The following is a 21,631-nucleotide window of genomic DNA, read 5'->3' as shown; positions in this document are numbered from 1 at the left end:
TGCATCTTACTAAAAAGGAAAAGTCTTACTTGAAGAGGATAATTGAGACAGCTGTAACAAAATGCTTATTAAAATGTTGAGGTACTGTTCTCTAACATTATTCAAAGAGAAAATGCCCATTCTTTGCCGTTACATTACTTCCTGTGTAGGGGTGATACTTCTGTATCTACACTTATATAATTATTCTGTAATATTTGGAAGTTATTTCTGTTGATTCAGCTGTGCAGCACACAAGGCTGTCTGCAGTCAATAATTTTATCAGTCCATCTTTTACAATTGCTCCTTAGTGAGTGCTCTCTCTCTTTGTTTTCTCTGAGCTGAACAGTGACTAACTCTTTTCTTCCCTCCTTCCTCCCGATGCAGACAACAATAATCTGGGATGCTCACACAGGAGAAGCTAAACAACAGTTTCCTTTCCATTCAGGTAATTCCTGCAGAATTCAAATTAGTAAAATGAAATACACGTTTTAATTTTGCCAGTCTAACTCATCCTTTTGTAAGAACCTATCTGCCAGAGGAAAGCAAATTTTGAACCAGGATTTTTGTGCTTTAGCTATCCTGAGTAGCACGGTTTGTGGGTTTGTCCCTTTTTCAGAAGGATGGGTTTCTGTGAGAATCAGTTTTGAAAGTCAAAGTGAACTCTACGAGAGGACTTACATGACAGCTGTGCCTGCCCAGCTGAACGTTTTTACCATTATCTGTGTGCTTAAATAGTATCAAGATTAAAATGATGACTGCAGAAAGAAGCAAATGTGGATCTCCCAGCAGCTTGCCTTCACCGCTGCAAGCATGAAGGTCCTCAGGAATTTCTCAACTTTTAATTTTGACTTGAAATTCTTCAGTATTACTTTGTCTAATTATCAGAAGTCAACTGCCAACATTGAGTTCCTAAACCTTACTTGGACAGTCATTTGTGCATCTTGTGCATCGTCTTTTCAAGAAGACAGGAGATGTCACAGATACTGAGTAATCTGGAGTAACAGGCAGTCATTGATGTAATCTTAAATTCACCTGAGACCAGACTTTTAAGAGGATGACTGAATTCATGATCCAAACCTGATAAGTTGTCACAATTAAATATTTTTGATGGGCATAGTCAAACTGAGCTAAAACCACCAAAAACATTCCAGATTCTGACGCTAGAAATGTTCAACACGCTGTGTATTGGCTGTAACAAATCCATTTTTCATACAGCAGACTTACAAGGTGCTTAATGGTGTTTAAAAATATATATTTATCTTGTGATTTTAAGATGTTAATTGGCACATTTTTCAACTCAGTTTCTACTTGGTCTCATTCTCAAATTTTCACAGATGTTACTAATACGCAGTAGCAATAGAAACGGTTATTCAACAGAAAACAAAACATATGTCCGTGCACACAGCATATCCATACTGGGCATTTTTGTCACTCGTCTTCTCGTTGATGTATCTATCATAACTGTTCCACTACAGCAAACTTCGCACTGTGTAGTGATGTAGGTAATGAAATTCCTAGGCCTACTACTTCCTAACTATTGATCTGATTGCGGACTCAGAGCTGGGTTACCCCTTCAGAATCATGTTCACTGAAGTGTGGTTGTCTTAGCAATGATGTGCATCAGGGACACGTTGCTCCAGTCTCCTTTTAGCAAGTTGAAAACATGCCTCCATCTTCCAGTGCAATATGTCGATGTCCACCTACATTAATAGACTTCAAGAAAAATTGTTACTACGTGTGTTGTTTGTCTTTGGACCATGAGACACAACTGAAGTGGGGATGTGGAGAGGCTTTTTTTTATTTCTATTACTTCAAATATGTTTTCATAGGGAAGTAAAGCAGTTAGTTATTAAGACAGCTGTTGATAGGCAAAAAGCATATGACCAAAAATAAGCCCTATAAAATCAGCAGGAGTCTTCATTCCCACATAATTTTAAAGACACAAAGACTTCATCTTCATCTGCTTGTATCACCTGTTCACCAGAACAAACTTAACAGAAAATTACTCACTGTATTTGGCATCTGAAAACCTTGTTTATAACCTCACAAAGCTAATTTCCTTAAAATGGAGTGAAATAATCCAAATTTTGCATTTGCTGATAGATGTGGATGGATGTCTATGCATGCAGGAGCAAATTGGTTAAGCGATATGATAAGAAGTTCTTGTACAACCCTGTTTTAAACAACTAAATGCTCTGAATCACTCCCTGCAGACATTTAACTCTCTACACTTTTGAGCATCTAATCCTAAATCACACCAAAATTTGATGAGAAAAGGCCTAAATTAACTGATAATTATTGTAACACTTTAATCATTGGCATTTATTTTAGCTGCGTTTCTTAAAGGCTTCTTGCCCTTGCTTCTACTAGATGACATTCTAAATGTTTTTAAGCAATTGGCCAGTATCCTGTGTTTTTGGAGACACTTTGACAATTCAATTACTTGCATCAAAACCTACATTTGGTGTTTTTTTCCACAACATTTTATGTAGTTATTTATCCAGTAAACATATGATTAAATACACCAATAAATTAATCAGTATTAATTGCCAACACTATATGATTCAAATTATTCTGTAATGAAAATCCATTCCTTTAGTTGCCAGTGGCTCTCAGAAAATTACTTTTCAACTCATATGTATCATACTAGATATTAGCCCTGAAGGCATACAGCTTTCAATGAAGACAGACTTTTTGTTTGCTCTGAAACAGTAATACAAAGCTTGCAGCAGGAGAAACAAAATCCTTTGCTGTTTCCTGATGCTCATTCATGTTCATTGGAAATCTCAGAAGTAATCTGCCTTCCCCACACAAATTTCCTTTGTAGTTCTACAATGCAGAAATTCCTTAACTGTCACAGAGATTTATTGAGCTTTTTCATTAGTATTCTAAAAAATATTTGTATTTGATACAATTTCAGCCCTCAGTTCTCATTTAAAGATCTATCTGATGATTCAGAAGGTGATGTGGTTCTATCTCACTTTGCAGTTCATGAAAATCAGAACAGGAAAAAGCATTTAAATGTAATAGGCTTGGCAGAACAGGTATCTTTTTACTTCTGTATTATGAAAGTTTTTCTCTAAACATCTTAGAGTAAGGCATTTCTTGGTTTTGTTTTAATGATAAACTTCCATTATGCTGTTGCCAGGAAGAGATTCAACTTTGCTGTCTAAATGGTGGTCTCATTCTGACACGTCTGCTTTTCACCAGAGTGTGCAGAAAATGAAGGTTTCTATATTTCAGCATATCTTATATTATCCTCTGGAGGGCAGCTAAACTCTTTCTTGTGGGGTGAAAAAAAAAAGCACAAGCAAACTGTGTGTGAGGAGTCCCCACCCGCTCTTGTGCGTGCTTTCAGTCTGCAGTGAAGTGCTGTAAAAGTCTGTGGGTTTTTTTTGCACTTTTGTAAAGTGTGTGTGTTGCACACAGGTACTAGTTACACGTCCAGGTGCTACCCGTGTACAAAGTTTCATTAGTTCAATCTTCATTAATGCCAAACCCACTATGGAAACTCAGCCTCTGATTTCAGATGGTCTTGACCAATGTACCTATTTTAAATCAATTCCCAGCCAAATTAAACTGAATGTAGCTATTACTGATCCATGTGTGTCTGCACAGAACAACAGGTTTGCACTGACTATTGCATAAATACAGTATAAAGGAAGATGGCCATGTGCTGCTTCTCCCTCCTGTGTGTTGTGTCTGGAATTCATAGGACCATTTTATGTGCTGATTCATCTCTACCCCAGCTGAAATCATCCCCTTTTTTCAGAATTAGTTTTCTTCCAGCTGCTTTGTAGAACTGGCTTACAGAGGAATGAATGGCACAAGAGGGGTGTGCAGCCGGGAGCAAGGAGGGTGGAAGTGGGCACAGGATGGTTTTGCCCACTCTTACCCAAAAGATTCACAAATAGGTGTACAAATCAACCAGATTACCCACTGCAAGAGAAAAAATGGTGCCTTTCAGGCACTCCCTGTCATCCCTGTAACTAGTTGCAGGTAACAGGCCAAGAACTAGTTTTTAGTCCCTGTGATCCAGATGGGTGACAGAAGGAAAATGATTTGGGATGACTGTTTCTTTGCTGTGTTCCCTAATGTTCCTTCTGTTGTTTGTACTTCACAGCTCCTGCTCTGGATGTAGACTGGCAGAACAACACTACTTTTGCCTCCTGCAGCACTGACATGTGCATTCACGTATGCAGACTTAGCTGTGATCGTCCCGTTAAAACCTTTCAAGGACACACAGTAAGTTTAAGAAGTCCAAACTGTTAGCGGTTAAGTCATAGCTGCATATAACAATGATGGCAGCTGATGTGTTTGCAGGGTGCATTCTAGCACTGGAGGTGTTATATCCCATTGCTTTCCTAAAAACGTATTCTTCAGGAGTGAGTCACTGCCTGTGAGAAGGGATAAACTGTTCTAAATCATCGTAGGAGGCAAAACCTGCAGCTTAAACAATGAGACTATTTATATGTAGCACGAGCTGCAGACTGAAGGCACATAAATAAATAAGGTTCTGTTTTCCACTGGTGTATTTTCCTTTAGTAAATGAGAACAATGAATAACGAGAGAGCAGTTTACCTCCAGTCGTTCAGTTTTAGAATCTATTACATCTAATATCTATTTAAGCTGTATTTTGTGCCTATTTTCTTTAGTATTCAATGGCTGTCAAAGGCTGTTTTTTCTTTCATTCGTGAGAAAACTGCTGTCAGATACTGACCTGTAATCTAGATACTAACGTCCAGAACTTGCTGTCTCCCCACAGAGGAAAAATCATGCATTTTGAGACCTTTAGCTTGTCTGTGGTTAAAATGATAATACACTGATATTTTGTGACAGGTTGTATGTTCCTACCAACAGAATGCTGTTTTTTATGATTATATGAAATGCACCATTTTGCACATGGACCAAAATTTGACTTCAAATATCTGTACAGTTCCTTTTAATGATAATTGAAATAAGTAAAGTGGATCAAGCAAAATTAACATATCTTCCAGGATTGTTTTCACTGAGACCCTGAGCCAATTTATGCTTTTTTAAAAAACATCATTTTCCCTTTTTGTGGAATGTTTTTTTCCCACTGTTACTACGTACGTATGACCCTGAAAAATAGCACAGAAAACTTCCTGATTACCAAGAGGACACATTAGGCTTACTTAATTACAAAGTGCTAGAAAAATTGATCTGGAAAGAGTCATAAAATATTCAGTATTCCCTGCTGGATTTCATTTACACATACAGCTCTTTTTATAGAGACCTCTATTGCTGTATTGCAGCAATACTAAGAATAATAAACTTCACAAAACTTTATGCCCCACCAATATTTTCTATTGTAAATTTGTATCTCTTAGATCTACAGAGTATTAACCTAACACATACCTCAGTTTAAAAATAGGTTAATGATGTCATCAATCTCTCTGGTTTGAGGGTTTATTTAAATCATAGCATTTGAGAAGCATGAAAGACTTTGTACTAGAAAACATATGAGAAGACTGTTTGTGTGTATCGTCCACAAACACAAAGTGGTTACAGTTCCTAAATGATGTTTAAATAGCGTATTATGGAAGCAGCACTTCTTTGTTCACCGGTAGAGCAACGAGGGCTGTAGTTTGTGTTTTAACTTGCTGTAGCCGTAAACCACGAGTGCCCTCTGCTGGGTGCCCAGTACAACGCAGGTAACCTGAATATTCACTTAATAAAATCGCTCTTTATTTCAGAACGAGGTTAATGCTATCAAGTGGGACCCATCTGGCATGCTACTAGCATCTTGCTCCGATGATATGACATTAAAGGTAATATAATTTCCATTCCTGCTGTTGAAAAAGTAAAGGCAAAGGTTATTTCTATTTTTTAGCTTTTCTGGAATGATATACGGTATGATTTAAAAAACTCTTTGTGAACAATAATTTAACTTTATGCTGTATTTCTTAAAGCCAATGTGAAAGATTAAACATAGAGAAGCAGTCACTGGGAAAACTGAAACATCCTATCCAGATAAGTGTCAAGTGACTGATATGTCACTGTCAGAATATTCACAGCTTAAATATACACATAGATATAGATATATACATACGTATCTATACATATATATAGATATATACAGCTACTTGCCTGTCAGCAGAAGCTCACTCCGTATACCAAAAATCAGTCTACTGGTTAATCTTTGAAAAAAATATAAAAATAAACACTTTTCCCTTTGGAGTCTTTTTGTCTGAAAGTAATTTCATTGGAGCCATCTGATTATTTGGTTTTTGTAAAGCCTTGGACTAATCAGAGGGACATACATATTCAGAGCCCAGCAAAAATCTGAAGTGCTCTCTGAAGACGCCTATCCTTATCTGTTACCTGTATAGGAAGCCTAAGGCAGCTACACTGCTGATTTACGTGCCTCTGTTAGGTGCCCAAAGGTAGATGGGATCCATCTGGCTGGGAGATAGCACAGGCTGCTCTACCAGCACAACTGGGCCTTTGCACTGTGCCAGCAAAGTATTGCTAATGCAGGGAGAGTCTGGGCTTGTCGAAATGCGTTTCACACTAGAGCTCTTCAGCCCAAACCCCTCTCGGTCTCATTCCCTTCCCAGCTGCATTAAATGAAGGCTGTGTTCCTATATAGGAACACATATGAAATACACATAGGAATATCTATATTCCTATATAGAAATTGCTGTATATCATAGCAGCAAAGCCCTCCGGATGGACTTCAGAGCTAGGCCAACACTGCTGTTGATTTATGCTGTTCCCTCTGAGTAAAGCAAACATTCCAGGCAAGATACAGTTCTGCGAATAGAATTGTACTAGTAATACAGATTTCTCATAGCATGGTTGTGTTAATTAAGGCTCATATCTCTTTCTGCTGCTGATTGGCACAGGTAAAGCAAGAGGTGTTTCTAGTACACACGCAGCTTGTGTGTAAGAGTCCAAACAGAGCAGCAAAACTTGCAAATGTAGATAAGAGCTAGGTCAACACTATGCAGACTATTCAGGGAACTGGAAATTTACAGAAAGTAAGGCTAGGGAAGACGTAAAGAGAGTACCTCGTCTGTTATTCTACCACAAAGCAGTATTGTAGTGACCGATAATATCCTGCTTAAACATTCTGACCCAGTGGTAGCACATATTTTGGTGCCCATTTCCACACAGGATGTGTTTCAAAAAACACTGTGACTTGGTACCAGTTCAAATTTCTGGCCTCTGAATTTGGCACCAGAGTTAATGGTTTGCTGTCACTGGCCTAGCTGAAGGCCTCTGTCACCTTGCAGTAATGGAGACTGCAAGTCTTCAGGCAATTCTTCTTCCTTTTCCTCTGTAAATTAGTCTTCTCTGGCTTCTTTCTTTTCTCTTTTTTAGAGTGTTTGATACTTTTCTACAATTTCTTGGAACATATTGCCTGTTAGCCATAGAATATGCCTAAGCTTTGTGTAACGTTTCCAAAAGCAGACTTGGGTATGCCGCTGAAAATTCAGCATTAGAGCACATCATTTCCCTCATAGTGCAGATTTATAACAAGTGAGTTAGATTTTTCCTACCTTTTCGGTATCTTTCTGAAACTGCCCGACCAATTCTGAGTTATTTTGCCTGCTGTGAATTCGCTTATTCTTGTTTCCTCAGTTTTCTAAGATTTACTGAATTACCTGTCTTCTCTATTGGGCATATTCTTTGTCTTAAGCATTTTGCCAAGTATTTGGCCATGTAATACTGCATACGTAGCTGATCTCGTTCCATCATCCAAGCTGTTAAAAACACCAGGAAAACAAATGGAGTTCAGGAGGAAGAGGAAAATCTGACCTGGCTGTTGACTGACATAAGAGAAAATTGCTAGGTTCTAAGCAGTTATAAACTGCTTTATTCTCATTCTTTACGGTGAATGCTATTGTAATCGGTGACTTAAACTGCAAGTTAAACTTCTCTAAATAGAATAACTTCAGCTTCTGTATGAAAATACCAGTATAGGCTATGGACAGTACAGTGACTATTCAGTTCTCCTGATCTATTGAATAAGTACTATTAGATGTGTAGCACTTGCCCCAAATGGGGTTATTCTAATGTCTGCATTGCAGGTGCCAAACTGCTGTATTAATAAATTCAAATTAGGTTATGTTTATGTGTATACATGTGTGTCAAGATATTAAATAAAAAATGGCAAGAAAAACATGGAGAGAACTGAAATAATTCAGCTGAGATTAACATTGCTATTTTTCCGCCTTCGTAATTACTCTGACTTAGATTTGGAGTATGAAGCAAGATACCTGTGTACATGACCTTCAGGCTCACAGCAAAGAGATTTATACTATCAAATGGAGTCCTACAGGACCAGGCACCAGCAACCCAAACTCCAACATCATGTTAGCAAGGTAAAAATAAATCTTATTCTGTTTCTTACCTAAAAGAATTGTCTTTTTGATGTGTAACTCCACCATTGCCTTGCTGTCAGTCTTCCTGTCTGCTATTCTAGGAAGCCTTCTGCTGATAACATTAAAAATGTTTGTAAATCAGGGGAGGATACAAAGGGAGAAAAATCATATTTGAAAAAGATGAAAAAAAAGGAGAATTGAGTCATATGATACTTAATTTTTTAGCTGTCTTGATAAAAAAGATTGTAAATCTAGCATCATACCTTCACATCCAGCATCCGGTTGTTATGAATGACTGTGTTTAATGAGACAGATGGCAGCCCACTAAGCCAGTTGGAGTATGTTCTAACAAGGGTCATGCAAATCACCTGAGCAGATACTGACAATTTTTACGGTCTTGTTAACTAATCGAGAAAAGCTTGAATAAAAATTCCACTTTAAAATCTGTTCATAATTCTTTGAGTTTAGGAAATACATTTGCTCGTAGAATGCCAACTGATGGTAGTACCATGGGTTTACAAATTAAGAATTGTGTTGTATCACAGAATCACAGAATTGAAGGGGTTGGAAGGAACCTCAAGAGATCATTGGGTCCAACACCCCTGCCAAAGCAGGCTCCTTAGAGCAGGCTGCCCAGGTAGGCGTCCAGATGGGCCTTGAATATCTCCAGAGAAGGAGACTCCACAGCCTCCCTGGGCAGCCTGTTCCAGTGCTCTGTCACCCTCACTGTGAAGTTCTTCCGCATGTTGGTGTGGAACTTCCTGTGCTCCATTTTGTGGCCATTGCCCCTTGTCCTGTCCCCACAAACCACTGAAAAGAGGTTGGCCAAATCCCTCTGTCTCCCACACTTAAGATATTTGTAAACATTGATAAAATCCTCTCTCAGTCTTCTCCTTCTCAAGGCTGAACAGACCCAGGTCTCTCAGTCTTTCCTCACAGGAGAGATGCTCCAGGCCCCGTATCATCTTGGTGGCCCTCCGCTGGACTCTTTCCAGGAGATCCCTGTGTTTTTTGTACCAGGGAGGCCAGAACTGGACACAGTACTCCAAAGTTTTGGAATTTTATTTATTTTACTCCTCAGTCTGAGAGTAGACAGGGAAGAACTTGGATTTCTTGGAGTTGTTCTTCTAGTATCATTTTTAATACCAGTTATTTCCCTGTCTTTTCTCTAAGCCCACAGTTTGGGATTTAAATAGATTGTTGGGAAAAAAAATGCACTGAACCAAAATGAAAAGAACCACAGTTCTAGAACATTGTGGAATTATATTTTATTAAATAGTAAAATCCTTAAGAACTGAGATTTCTGTAGAACAGTTTATCCTATTAATGACAATATGTATTTTACCTTCCTGAATAATAGCAGATAGAATCTCAAAAAGAGGAGCGTGACCCTCTTTGGGCTCGTGATCTGATCCCCTGTACAATAAATACCCCTAGTTAAAGGGTTCACACGTAAGAATTGAGTTCTGTAAATAACAGTTCTTGTCATTAAGAACAGAAAGTCTACGGTGTTTTGCTTTTCTGCTTGAAACATTTTGTGCTTAGCCAAAAAAAATCTTATGGTATTCTCTTCAAATGTTTACAGCATCTAACTACAAATGGATTAACACTCAAATTAAAACATGTTTTGTGTTCATTGCTTCTTGCAGTGCTTCATTTGATTCCACTGTTCGGCTGTGGGACGTTGACCGAGGAGTCTGCATCCATACGCTAACAAAACATCAAGAGCCTGTCTACAGTGTAGCTTTTAGTCCTGATGGAAAATATCTAGCCAGTGGGTCCTTTGACAAATGTGTCCATATATGGAATACTCAGGTACTGTTTTGAGTCATACGAAGCACATCTGTTTTAGCACCTCGGCAGTGCGTGACCTGCCAGCCTGGGTGAGCCTGACTGTACTGACCGATAACAATTGCAGCACAACAGCTGAGTCACTCAGGTGGAGTGAGGTGACTGTGCAGAACATTTTTGCTAAAGCTTCTTTGTATGCCAAAGCAACAGCATACAAGAAAATAACTACATCACGCCACGCTACCAGTTTTGTGGAGCAAAGATTGGGGTTGATATGTAGAAATTTGTGATTCTTACATTTAGTAACAGATGTGAGTCTGCTGCACCTGGCTTATACTTTGTGGCAGTGAGGTAAAGGATATACAGCCCGGGCACTGGGGATACTCTGGAGGAGAGTGGGGCAGTTGGAGTTTTTTCTTCCTAACCCCAGAAAGTAATTTCCACTCATGTATGTAGTAGATCCTAAGCACTGGGAGCAAGCTAAAAGAACTGAGCTCTGCTTTCCTGCACACAGTTGTTTTCTCCTGAAAGTGCTATGTATGTGATCTGCACATGCTTAGAAACTGGAAGTTCTCCTGCTAAGTTGGTTTTATGCGTGGAGATGGAGATTGCATGAAGAACTTAGGGAAACCCCAGTCTCTCTCAACAGTGATACCAGAACTGCCTTATGCCTCCACAGACTTAATTTAGGATATCAATGCCTAACAGCTGAATTAAGCAATAAACTTCAGAGAAGAACACCTCAGCTTAACTCCCACAACTAACACTCTCAGCTTTACTGCTACAGAGTTGACAAAAGCAGATGTTTAAGAGTCATACTGTAAATTGCTTTCTGGAGGAGCCTGTTTCTCTCCAGTATCAAAGACCTGTTTCCTAACTTGAACATCTTACCAAGATGACTATAGTTAGGTGGTTAGGTGATGTGAGTAGCTCCCACGTGCCACCACTGTCATTTCTTTGATGTAGTGCCACACTACAGAGAAAAAGGGGAACTTCCATGCTCAATATTTGCACGCTGTTTTGCTTTGTAGAGTGGAACTCTAGTACATAGCTACCGAGGCACCGGAGGCATCTTTGAAGTCTGCTGGAATGCTAGAGGAGACAAAGTGGGAGCAAGCGCATCAGATGGATCGGTAAGAAGCTTTACACACTGTAAATGTTGGGTGAAGGTTGCTCTTTTGGAGAGTGTCAAAAAAAAGCACATACCATATTGCCTTCTCTGGACAGTGCTCAAGGTGTAGACAGCTCAATACAGAAATAAGTAGTTCGTAGGAATATATTAAAAATGCTCCTGCTTCAAATACTGGGAGGTGGTACTTTTATTGGAAATGAAGAGTGCTCATGGAATTGGTGAATATTGCTGAAGATGGGAATAAATTTAAATGCATATTTGATAAGAACAGCAACAGTGTTGTTTCTATCATTACTTTCCTCATCCGTCAGTTCTTACTGAAGGTCACACCAGGCAACTTTCAAATTATCAGTTGTCTTGGGACTTTCTAGTCCTACCCCACAGAAGAAATACACCCTTGAGTAGTACCTGAAGGAGGAAGTTTGCGGCATGATGTCCAAAGATTTCATCCTGTGGTAAAGGAGAAGTATTGCTGTAAAGATGAAGATTATTCCCTACTATTTCTTCTGTTAGTTACTTGATAAAAATTTCAGTTACAGCATGATCAGCCTGTGAAGGACACATGTTATAACACACTATACAGCTTTCAAAATAATTCTTCTACATGTCTGGCTGGCATAACTCTAGAGCAATATTTTTCAACTGTTTTTAATGAAGGGTACACCTACAACATGGTTCAGTTGCTTGAGTTGTGCCATCTGAAAGGGTGCCATGCCTGGTTTCCAGCAGCTGCTCCAAATGGGCACGTGCCTGCCTTAGGTCCTGGGTCACACCTGCCAGGCCTGTGCATACACTTTGGAAATACTTCAAAAACTGAAGTGTTTAGGCAACTAAATAAAGCCCATGGTCCTATCTGGGATGCACCACCAGAATGCTTGTTTGTAATCTAAGGAAAGCCCAGCTAGGTGTTTAATGTACATTTTTCATTTCTGTTGTCTCCCATGTTGGCTTGTTCTCTTGCTTGTGTGCATGTAAACAGGTACTGAGACAGGCTGATGTGGAGCTTGGGACAGCTTAGCATACAGCTGGCTGATCAGCTGGTGGACTGGGCCGTATATAAATGGGAATTCCAACTAACCTGCAGAAATGGTTCTTAATCCTGAGTCTTTTCTCTCTAGGTTTGTGTTCTAGATCTGCGGAAGTAAAAGTGAAATGTTTTAGAAGAAATTTCAAATGGACCAGCAGTGAATGTGTGGGGAGAAGCACTCTTCAAAACTATTCTTAACAGCTCCAGAACTGTACGAACTTGAACAAAGTTAGAGTGTACTGTGAAACCAACTCTCCCTGGCCACAGGTGTCTAGTATTTTGTCCGTAACCTTCATCAAGGAGTAAAAACACAGTCACTTCAGAGGGGGAGGGAATGGTTTCCACCTGGAACATTCAGCCTTGGAAGCATGAAGCCACCAGCTAGGCATTGCACTGTTTGGTTTGCGTCTGAGAACTTGCTCTGATGGCTGGGAAAAAAAGCTGTGCCAAAAAAAAATTAATAAAAAAAAGAAAAATGCTGTGATAAACCAAAAGGGAAAAAAAATCCTCCTCCATGCGGTGTCGTATTTTTTCCTTCCAATTTGGACACTACAGTTGCTCTCCCAAAGGACGTTCAAAGACCAGTTTGTACTGATGAAATGCTCAACTTTGTAATCACAACACTTTCTATTTTCTAGACTACTTTTTTTGTTCAGTGTTTTTTCTATCAGCTGGAATATTACAGCCTGGAGGATCCCAGGCTTAGGATGAAACTTTTGTTTTCCTTTTATTTCTCCCTTCCACTCCCAACTTCTCCTTCCTTTTTTTCTCCTCTTTCTTCTTGCCCTTTTTTTCTTTTTTCCCTGTATGCCCATAGTAGATGCAGCCAGGTGGACATGACAATGAAAATTTTTGACAGACTGCTTCTCCTCTCCTCTCTTTCTTTTCCTTTCTTTCTCTCCGTTTAAAAGAAAAAAAAATCCTCCATGCTTCAGATCTTAGCGTCTCAAGGGCACTTTCAGCAAATTGTGTAATAAGTGCTTTATATAAGAATGCAGTGCTGGGGAAGATTTTTACAGGAGAAAGATGACTTTTAACAGAAAGAACCCAGTGTATTTTTGGAAAAAAAATATTTTTTATGTTAAACACAGTTTTAAAAGCCGAAAATGGCCACCAAATGTAGACCAGTTGTGTAATTCAAGCAAAAAGAATGACACAGAGTCCAAGGAGCATGAAAGATGCAGTATCCTTTTTCTCTTCTCTCTCAGAAAGTGCTGTGGGACAAAACGTTATTTGATACAATAAATGCCGTCATTTACTAAGAGACCTCTTCCAGCAGCCAGACGTTTATATGGTCTCATTCCACTTTTGTGGCTGTTTGATGCCGTACACTTACTAAAAGGAATCCATAAGTTTGAGACCATAAATATAGCATTCATTTTCTCGAGTGCGTATTTATGTTTATCCTCGGTGACCAGGGGAAAACAATTGTGCATATTCTTTCCTCAAGAGACGGTTCAGGTTTCATACAGAACATGCGTTTGGCGAGCAGTGCTGTCCTCCACTGTTCACCCACGCAGCTGTTTCTGTTCCAGTAAGTCCGTGGGGTTTCACCGGTGACTTGATGGGACCAGTCGGACCAAGACATGCTGACTGCCTGTCGCTGTCGAAGAATGGACTCTTGCCAAGCTCACGGCCATCTCTGGTCAGCGCACACCTAAAACTGAGCCCTGCTATCGCAGACGTCGTGCTGCTGTCACCCTCAGCCCTGCGTGTTCCCCGTGCGATGAGGAAAGCTCTGGGTCTGCCTGTGGAGGTAGGCTTAGCTTTGAGCGTGTCCTCAGTGGGGTGCTCAGAAGATGTCATAGAGCTCTCCACTAGGCGAGGACATGATTTAATACCTATTTCTCAACATATAAACCACTGTGAAGTTACAGCGGGTGAAACGATCGGAATGACAACAAAGACTTCCAAAGCACCGCCTGCCAGCTGGGACGTGATTTCCTTACTGCGAGCTAGACATCCGCAGTGATGCCTACCGAAGATTTCTTTACTCCAAGAGCAGACGATGGATCCAGAGAAGCCACAGGAAAGCCAAAGGCAGAGTTTACTGAAGCTGGTGGAAACTCTCAGGCAGCCTCAGGGTGGTGTTGGCCATTATTTAGTCAAATCCTCAGACTGGTGTCTTCTCTGGCCTGCAGGCTAGGATTTGTAGGATGGAGAAAAGGAAACAAGAGAGCCCCCTTGAAATCACAGCACATTCCCACCCAGTCACCACTTCTGTCACACAGAATCTTCCCTTTGATCTGACCACAGCTGCTGAAGTGGTGATTTGATCTGAGCAAAACCAAAACCAGAGCCCTAATGCAGAACTGGTGGTGCAAGACCCGCCAAGCATCACGGCATCAGGGAAGTTGTATGTCCATTTTTTCTCCTGTGTTTTCCTCTCTTTACACTTAATATCTTTACAGTATCTTAGTCCTTTCAGTGGAACTTGCTACTGCCAGCTTCAGCTGCTTTTCGTAGAGATACACATTCAGAAAGGAGAAAATAATGAAAATAAGTAACAGCTAACAGGGTTACTTAGTCCTGTGGGGAAAACAGTCACACAGGATTTTAGTTCTTAATTACAGTTAGGCTTGTTTGTAATTTATATCAAAGAATCGACACTGAAAGGTACCAAGGGTTATTTCTGGTGTTAAATGTGTCTATGTGTTGTTTTCAGTCTTCTGCTCCAAGAGCATGGCTGTGGATGATCACGTCACAGTTTTGCACTGGTTTCTAATAACCAGCACACCTACTAATTTAAAGTCACTACTTAAAAAAGGAGTACTTACTAGGAGAGAGGCTTGAATCTGAATACAAAGGCTTAATGTGGCTGTCTAAAGCGCGGTTGGGTTGATGATTTGAGTAGAATCGTTGCACGCCCGTGGCTGGCTTCCTAAGCTGCCTCTGAGCGGCGTTTCTGAGAGCAACACGCAAAAGCTCCCGGCCCGCAGACAGCGGGAGGTGGCATGGACAGGGCCCGGGGCTGGACTCTCCCTTGTGCAGCGCCTGAAGAGGCCAGGCCTCGGGGTTCAAGGAGATCAGCTCGCTCAATCCCAGCTCGGCTGTGCCGCACGGCCGCCTCCGTGCACGGCCCCTGTTGTGTCTTGTTCCATGAGCAGCTGCTGCAGGTAACGCACGGGGCGTCAGCGTGCGTGCTTCCTTTTTTCTTTGTCCTTTTTCCAAGCTGTTGGTGAGGGCAGCGTCTTTCCCCTGCCAGTCTGCATGGAGGTAAGAAGCCAAGAGAAGCCAAGTTTCAAAATCAGTTGATTTGCAAAGCCTAGGCGTGAGGGAGGCTGCCCTCCTGGGAGTTCTCTGGACAGGCCGTCAGATAGGAAAGCAGCGTATGGGAAAAACTAACAAAATTCACCTCTCATCCCGTCCACGAGACCCTAAAGACCAGGGAAATCGTCAAAGATGTAGTACTAGATAGTTTTCAGGCGCAATGAGAGCAGCTATTGAGATTAAGGAAGGCTGAAGACGTCGTGAAGTCTAATCCCAGCCGAGTGGGCTGGTTCCTTTAGGACGTGGGCAATGGGGAGAGCAAGGTTTCGCCAGGCTTCAGGTGGAGATCGAAACCTAGAGCTGCCCTCAGGGAGCTCTCGCTTTCCTCCATTGCTGCAGCAGCATCCCCAGGCTGACGCTGCCCCTGGAACAGAACGGCGTGAAGCAGCAGGCGGGTGGGCTTCAGCAGTGCTTTCACCCCGTGCTTTTTGATCATTTTGTTCATAGTTCTTTATAATGGAAGAGAAACTGAAAAAAAACCAACGAAGTGACCAAACAGGATTGTGAAACATCAAGAGGCTTACTGGATTTTTGTCATTGCTGGCTGCCTGGAACTGGCCTTGAAGTGAAAAAAAAAAAAGTTTCTGAAAAACCACTCAACTCTGTGGGCTAGAAGGATACTGGATCTTTTATGTAGAAAACACTGGGTCCCTTATGGGGCACTAACGGGCCTGACTTACAGGGTTATACACACATTAACCCCATGCTACATCTTAGAAATTTCCTTTTAATTTGTTAAAAAAAGAGAAAAATAGCTAATTTTAGAGCCAAGTGAAGTGCACTTTGTCAAATGTAAGGGTCTGCTTTGTTTTTGGGTTTCTTTTTTCTTTTTCCCTTTTTAATTTTTCCTCCTTTTTTTCCTCCTTTTGCCTTTTTAAAAGATGTGGTTCTTTGTCAATTGCAGAAATGTTCTTTCAGCCACTCACTGAAATTCTGAATTCTGGCTTCTGCAGTTTTTATTGTCTGTGTCAGACTTGCAGCCAGACTTGGTTCTCATTTCAGCATTTCCCAGGTTCTGTTGAAACAACATCAACCCTTATTTTGTTTCTCCCCCACCCACACTTTCTTCGAATTCACCTTGTGTATTGTAGCTCATTTGTTTTAAGGAGAGAATCAACAGATCATATTCAGTGTCTTGAATAAATTGCTATATTTTGATATTAGAGAATTCTGTGCGTGTTGTTCCTTATTCTTTCCTGGCTGGTTTGCATCCCGTGTTTAAGAGCTGGGGTTGGGTGAGTAAATTGTAATGTGGTCATTGTCCAATTTCATTTTCCCCCAATTATGCATTTTTGGAAGTTCCTTGTTTTAAAAGGAGCAAAAAAAAAAAAAAAAAAAAAGTGCAGTACTAGGCATTGAGCAGTGCAGATGGTAAGGAACCAATCTGAGTAAGACTGAATTAAGGTACTGGGGAAAAAAAAAAAAAGTTTCCTCACAAGGAAATTTCTTCAGATAAAATAAATTGGACTCATGGTTGAGCTAAACAAATTGTTAATCTTTTCTTCACTCTGTCAAGGCTTTAAATTCAACCTTGCTTGGGCAGTTGGAGGTTTTTGAAGGACTCTGGAATATTCCAGCTCATGCAGTGGGGCTTCAGCTCCTCTGCTCAGCCATAATCAGAGGAGTCTAGAAGAGGGAAGAGGGATCCCTTGTCCTCCGACAGGCACCAGCCCCAGGATAGTGGGATTCCTGCAGTCGGCCCCTCCGACAGCTCTGTCTGATGGCAGCTCACAGTGCTAGTGGCTCACGGACACGGTGGGGTTTCTTGATGAGTGTTGTGTGATTTTAGCTGGGTTTTATTCCACAAAAATTGGACCCACAGTACCTGTGGAATTTTTGCTTTGTGACCGTGTACTGCACTGACCATTTGCCTAAGCTAAGGCTTAAAGATTGTCAAGAGTCTGCAAAGGGAATTAATGCTCAGATCAAACATGGGCTTATGTGTCACATCATCTAATATTTGGGTATTTAAGGACCTAAAGCCTTAAGTTAGAATTGATATGCAGTATTTGGAAAGAGTCAAGTGTTAGAAAAAACAGTATGCTGATGATCCTAAGAGACATAGAATGGTTTGGGTTGGAAGGGGCCTTAAAGTCCATCCAGTTCCAACCCCCTGCCATGGGCAGGGACACCTCCCACCAGACCAGGCTGCCCAAAGCCCCATCCAGCCTGGCCTTGAACACCTCCAGGGATGGGGCATCCACAGCTTCTCTGGGCAACCTGTGCCAGTGCCTCACCACCCTCTGAGTGAAGAATTTCCTCCTTATATCTAATATAAGTCTACCCTGTTTTAGTTTAAAGCCATTACCCCTTGTCCTATCCCTACACTCCCTTACAAAGAGTCCCTCCCCAGCTTTCCTGCAGGCCCCCTTTAGGTTCAGGAAGGCTGCTAAAAGGTCTCCCCAGAGCCTTCTCTTCTCCAGGCTCTTCTTTAGGCATTGTCGTCATGTTACCACATTATCAAATACTTGAAAAAGAGAAAATAATGCTGTTTTTGTCTCAGTTCATGCCCTGAGATTTGTACAGCATTAATATACAATTAATTCCCTGTAACTGTCTGAGTTGAATGCAATAGGGCAAATAAGTTCAGCTCTCTTGCGACCACAAACCACCCGCAGCCTTTGTAACAGTTTCTCAAAGAGCATGAGAGCTGCGGAGAAGAGTGAACCACTGTGGGTCTAGCGCTTTAACACATAAAAATATATAAAAGCTTTACCTGCTTCTTAATAAATGCTATGTTATAGTCCCACTTTTAGTCACATCATTTCCAGGCATGTTTCAAGAAAATGCACTGCTGTCAAAGTAAAACTAAAACTAAAACTGGTTTTCCTTTATTTATCCTACAAATATTTACTTAGCCTGTAAACTGTTTGGCAAGTAACGCTTGAAGCACTGAGCAGTCCTAAGCACCTGCTTCTCGCTCTTGTCAGGGTGCAACACAATAAAAGGGTATTTGTTAAACCTGTTCAGGGAAGGTGTAATACCACAGCATCGCACTCAAAACCGCTTATTCCCCTGTCATCTTTCTGTGTACCATTTCCCGTAAAGGGAAAGATCAATGTCATCCATTAAAAGCCCACACAAATTCATATCTAAGCTTCATGCTCTGGAAAGCAATTTTTAAAGCATTGAAGTCTCTCAAGTGAAGAAATGACTCACTTGGCAAGAAATGTATCATCCTTGCTGACTCTTTTTCCAACAGGAAGGAAGATCTTTGCTTCCTTAGAGATAGTTTTTTTTTCCTACTTCCTTTTGAATATATTCACAAAACCAAAAGAATACAAAACCTAATAACTGCAGGAAAACAGCTACAGCCTCTTTTCCTGCTGCAACGTCCAACTTCTGCTACCTTCAAAGAAGCAGCCTTGACTTCACCTTGTGAACCATTGGTATCTATCGCAACACAATAGGTCGAGGAAAGATTCTGCTCCTCTCTTTCCAAATCCTTTCCATTACAAACCGGGACAAAATTGGCGTCCCAGTCCTTCATGAGAGTGATTCATCCCAGTAAGAAATGCACAACAAACAAGAAAGGCTTCAGCTGAGAACCACTGATGTCCTGCAGTTCAAAAACTCAGGCTTACTTCTCCGGGCTTCTAAAAGTCAATGGTGGTCAGGAGATAACTGCATCCCTACACACTTGCAGTTGCTGAAAATCTCTCAGCAGTTTCTTAGAGGTAAAGGCAGAAAGGTCGAACCCTTAGAAGGGTTTTTGAGACTTTCTACAATCCCTGCAGCTGCGGTGTCCTGCCGGAGGGACTGACAGACGTGTCAAGTTGTTGCAAAGAACACCTTCAGTTACTACTACCCTTATGGTGGTGATATCTCAGGCTCCTGAGAATAACAGAAATCGGATGGAAAAAGTTTGCAGAGTGATGCTACCACTCTTTTAAGTCCTGGACAACGGCTGCTTGTCAGCTTCTTTCCCACAGGCTGGTCTGGGGAGAAGCTTGAGCAGTTGCAGTCCAGTAACATGGCCGTGTCTGATCATCCGCCCACTCGCCTTCCTCCACGGAGGAGGACACAAGCAGACAGCCCGAGGCTCGGTCAGCCCACACCCACACAGACACCCGCTGTGTTTTATAGCCACATTAAAGGTCCGGGCCTCATGACTTGGTCAGGGAATACAGATCAAAGCAATTAATTATCAAACCTTTCTAATCCACCAGCTTTTCAAATGGCATTCCTACTTGGGCCTGTTTCAGCACGGAGACATTTCCAGATTGGTGCAAGATCTACAGAAATCCTCACAGACAGGAAAGATCAGCCTGTGACACAGAAAATCCAAGATCTCATAAAGAAAATTTTTTAAATTGTCTTGGTACAAATAAATAGACTCTGTGCTTGCAAAATTTCTAGAGATTCAGTTGTATTTTTCCAAGAAAATGGAAGAGTTGGCATGGGAATAGCCACCATTTCTCATCTCTGCAGAAGCTCCACGAGCCCTCTTGAGGCTGGTGAAGGTTAGCAGCATGCATCACTGAAGACCCCCTTATCGATAAAAGTCATCCTTATCAAAACAAAACAGCAACTTTCTGCCTGCTTTTTCTTTCCATAGCGCCAGTAAAGTGAGCAGAAAGGCAGCTCAGGTGGGGAGAGAGGAGCCAGCCTATGTGCAGCCCCGAGTGGAGAACTTGTCCCACAGCTTCCCCAGGAGACAGCACATATTTACATAACATTTACTTTAAAGAACAAAATAAACAACAACAAAACCAACAAAAAATAAACCACCCAGATCTATTTCTAGAACCAAATCTATTCCAACAGGAACTGAACTCACAGCAGAATCTCTAGCAGAACAGAAAAAAAAAATCGTCTCATTACATACCACCACTGCACCACTCCTTTCCACTCTCCAAACCACAAAAGGCTTGAGGCTCACTGCTCCTGAGCGTGGCCTTCAGTGGAAAGATGAGCTGACCAGTTCCCAAAATGAAATTAATTTAAGAGAAAGAACATCTTGCTTCCTGCTCTCCTATTCGACCTAACTTGTTAATGCTGCCGTTCTCCTTGCTATGCCCTGTATGCCTTGGGCTGGGGAAGATATTATTGTATGGAAAGAACAGTTTGCCTGGATTCTTTCCTAAGATGGAGTTCTCCTTTGGACTTGCTTTTCCTGACCAAATTTCCTACAGTAGCCTCTTGAAGGCCAATCTAAGAATTATTGCCTGAGTTGGTTGAAAAAACAACAAAAAAAAACCACCACCACACACACAAAAATGAACAAACAAACAAAAAAAACACCCCAGCTGTCATTGGAGAATGGCCCTGAAAAAATGCTGAGGAGACAAAGCAACGTCAATTTAATGAGAAAATGTTGCTGTATTTTTATGGTGTTTTTGAAGGATATTTGGGGGAGTGTTAGAAAATTTTATTTTAATGAAAATTTAAATTATGGTAAACAGAAACTTATCATTTCACTTGTGCCTTCTGTTTGTTCTTTTTTCAGTAAAAGTTATTAATATTTGGGTGAGAACCTCAAAAAAGTTCTACCAACAAATGTAACTTATAGTTCACCCAACATCAGAAATTATGATGTTATAATGCTAAAAATTAAGGAGTATTTAGGCATGTGTGTATGTGTGTGTGAGAGAGTGTTGCAGAAATATGTGTTGTTTGTGTAACACACCTGAATATTTCTCATTTTCTTTCGCAAGTCTCTACAGGACCGGGACAACAGGCAATCCCACAATTTTAGAGGTATGACTGGCATCTCACCCGGAATAAAACGAATGCAGTAAATGTGTATCTCTTTTGTGATATCCTAATAAAATAAGCTAAAGCAACACATAGCATTTTTGTCAGCCGGTATTGCAACAAGATGCACAAATTCAAAAATAGCTCCTTTTCTTTAGCTAAAATACCAGAACAACGACAGCAAATTAGAGAGCGTACTGAAATGTAACTATGATGGCACCGTTGCGCTAAAGCAGCACTTTGAATTAAACCCTTTTGCTACACCATGAGTAAATATTCTTTCACCTGTGCCTTGTTGCATTTAGGTAGTGTTGTATGGCTGTGAAATATCCTTGTGGTTAGGCTGGATCGAGGTCACAGGTGAATGAGAGTGCAGGGGCCACG

At 40.9% G+C, this 21,631-nt stretch overlaps 1 protein-coding gene across 10 annotated transcripts in view; it reads left to right on the top strand.

Annotated features, from left to right (window-relative positions):
* Positions 1 to 16,718, top strand: part of TBL1X (transducin beta like 1 X-linked) — a 202,906-nt gene extending 186,188 nt beyond the window's left edge. For all 10 annotated transcript variants that reach the window (XM_035542349.2, XM_035542350.1, XM_035542358.2 and 7 more), the window contains 7 exons: positions 364 to 424; positions 4,103 to 4,224; positions 5,697 to 5,771; positions 8,203 to 8,330; positions 9,980 to 10,145; positions 11,153 to 11,254; positions 12,372 to 16,718. In XM_035542349.2, the coding sequence (XP_035398242.1) occupies positions 364 to 424; positions 4,103 to 4,224; positions 5,697 to 5,771; positions 8,203 to 8,330; positions 9,980 to 10,145; positions 11,153 to 11,254; positions 12,372 to 12,398 (681 nt within the window). In that variant the 3' untranslated portion in view covers positions 12,399 to 16,718. The remainder of the gene's footprint in view (positions 1 to 363; positions 425 to 4,102; positions 4,225 to 5,696; positions 5,772 to 8,202; positions 8,331 to 9,979; positions 10,146 to 11,152; positions 11,255 to 12,371) is intronic.
* Positions 16,719 to 21,631: the final 4,913 nt, after the last annotated feature.

The sequence above is a fragment of the Cygnus atratus genome, chromosome 1, assembly GCF_013377495.2.
Source record: "Cygnus atratus isolate AKBS03 ecotype Queensland, Australia chromosome 1, CAtr_DNAZoo_HiC_assembly, whole genome shotgun sequence".
Lineage (NCBI taxonomy): Eukaryota > Metazoa > Chordata > Aves > Anseriformes > Anatidae > Cygnus > Cygnus atratus.
The sequence above is the reverse complement of the archived record's forward strand: the minus strand, read 5'-3'. Positions and strand labels throughout refer to the sequence as shown.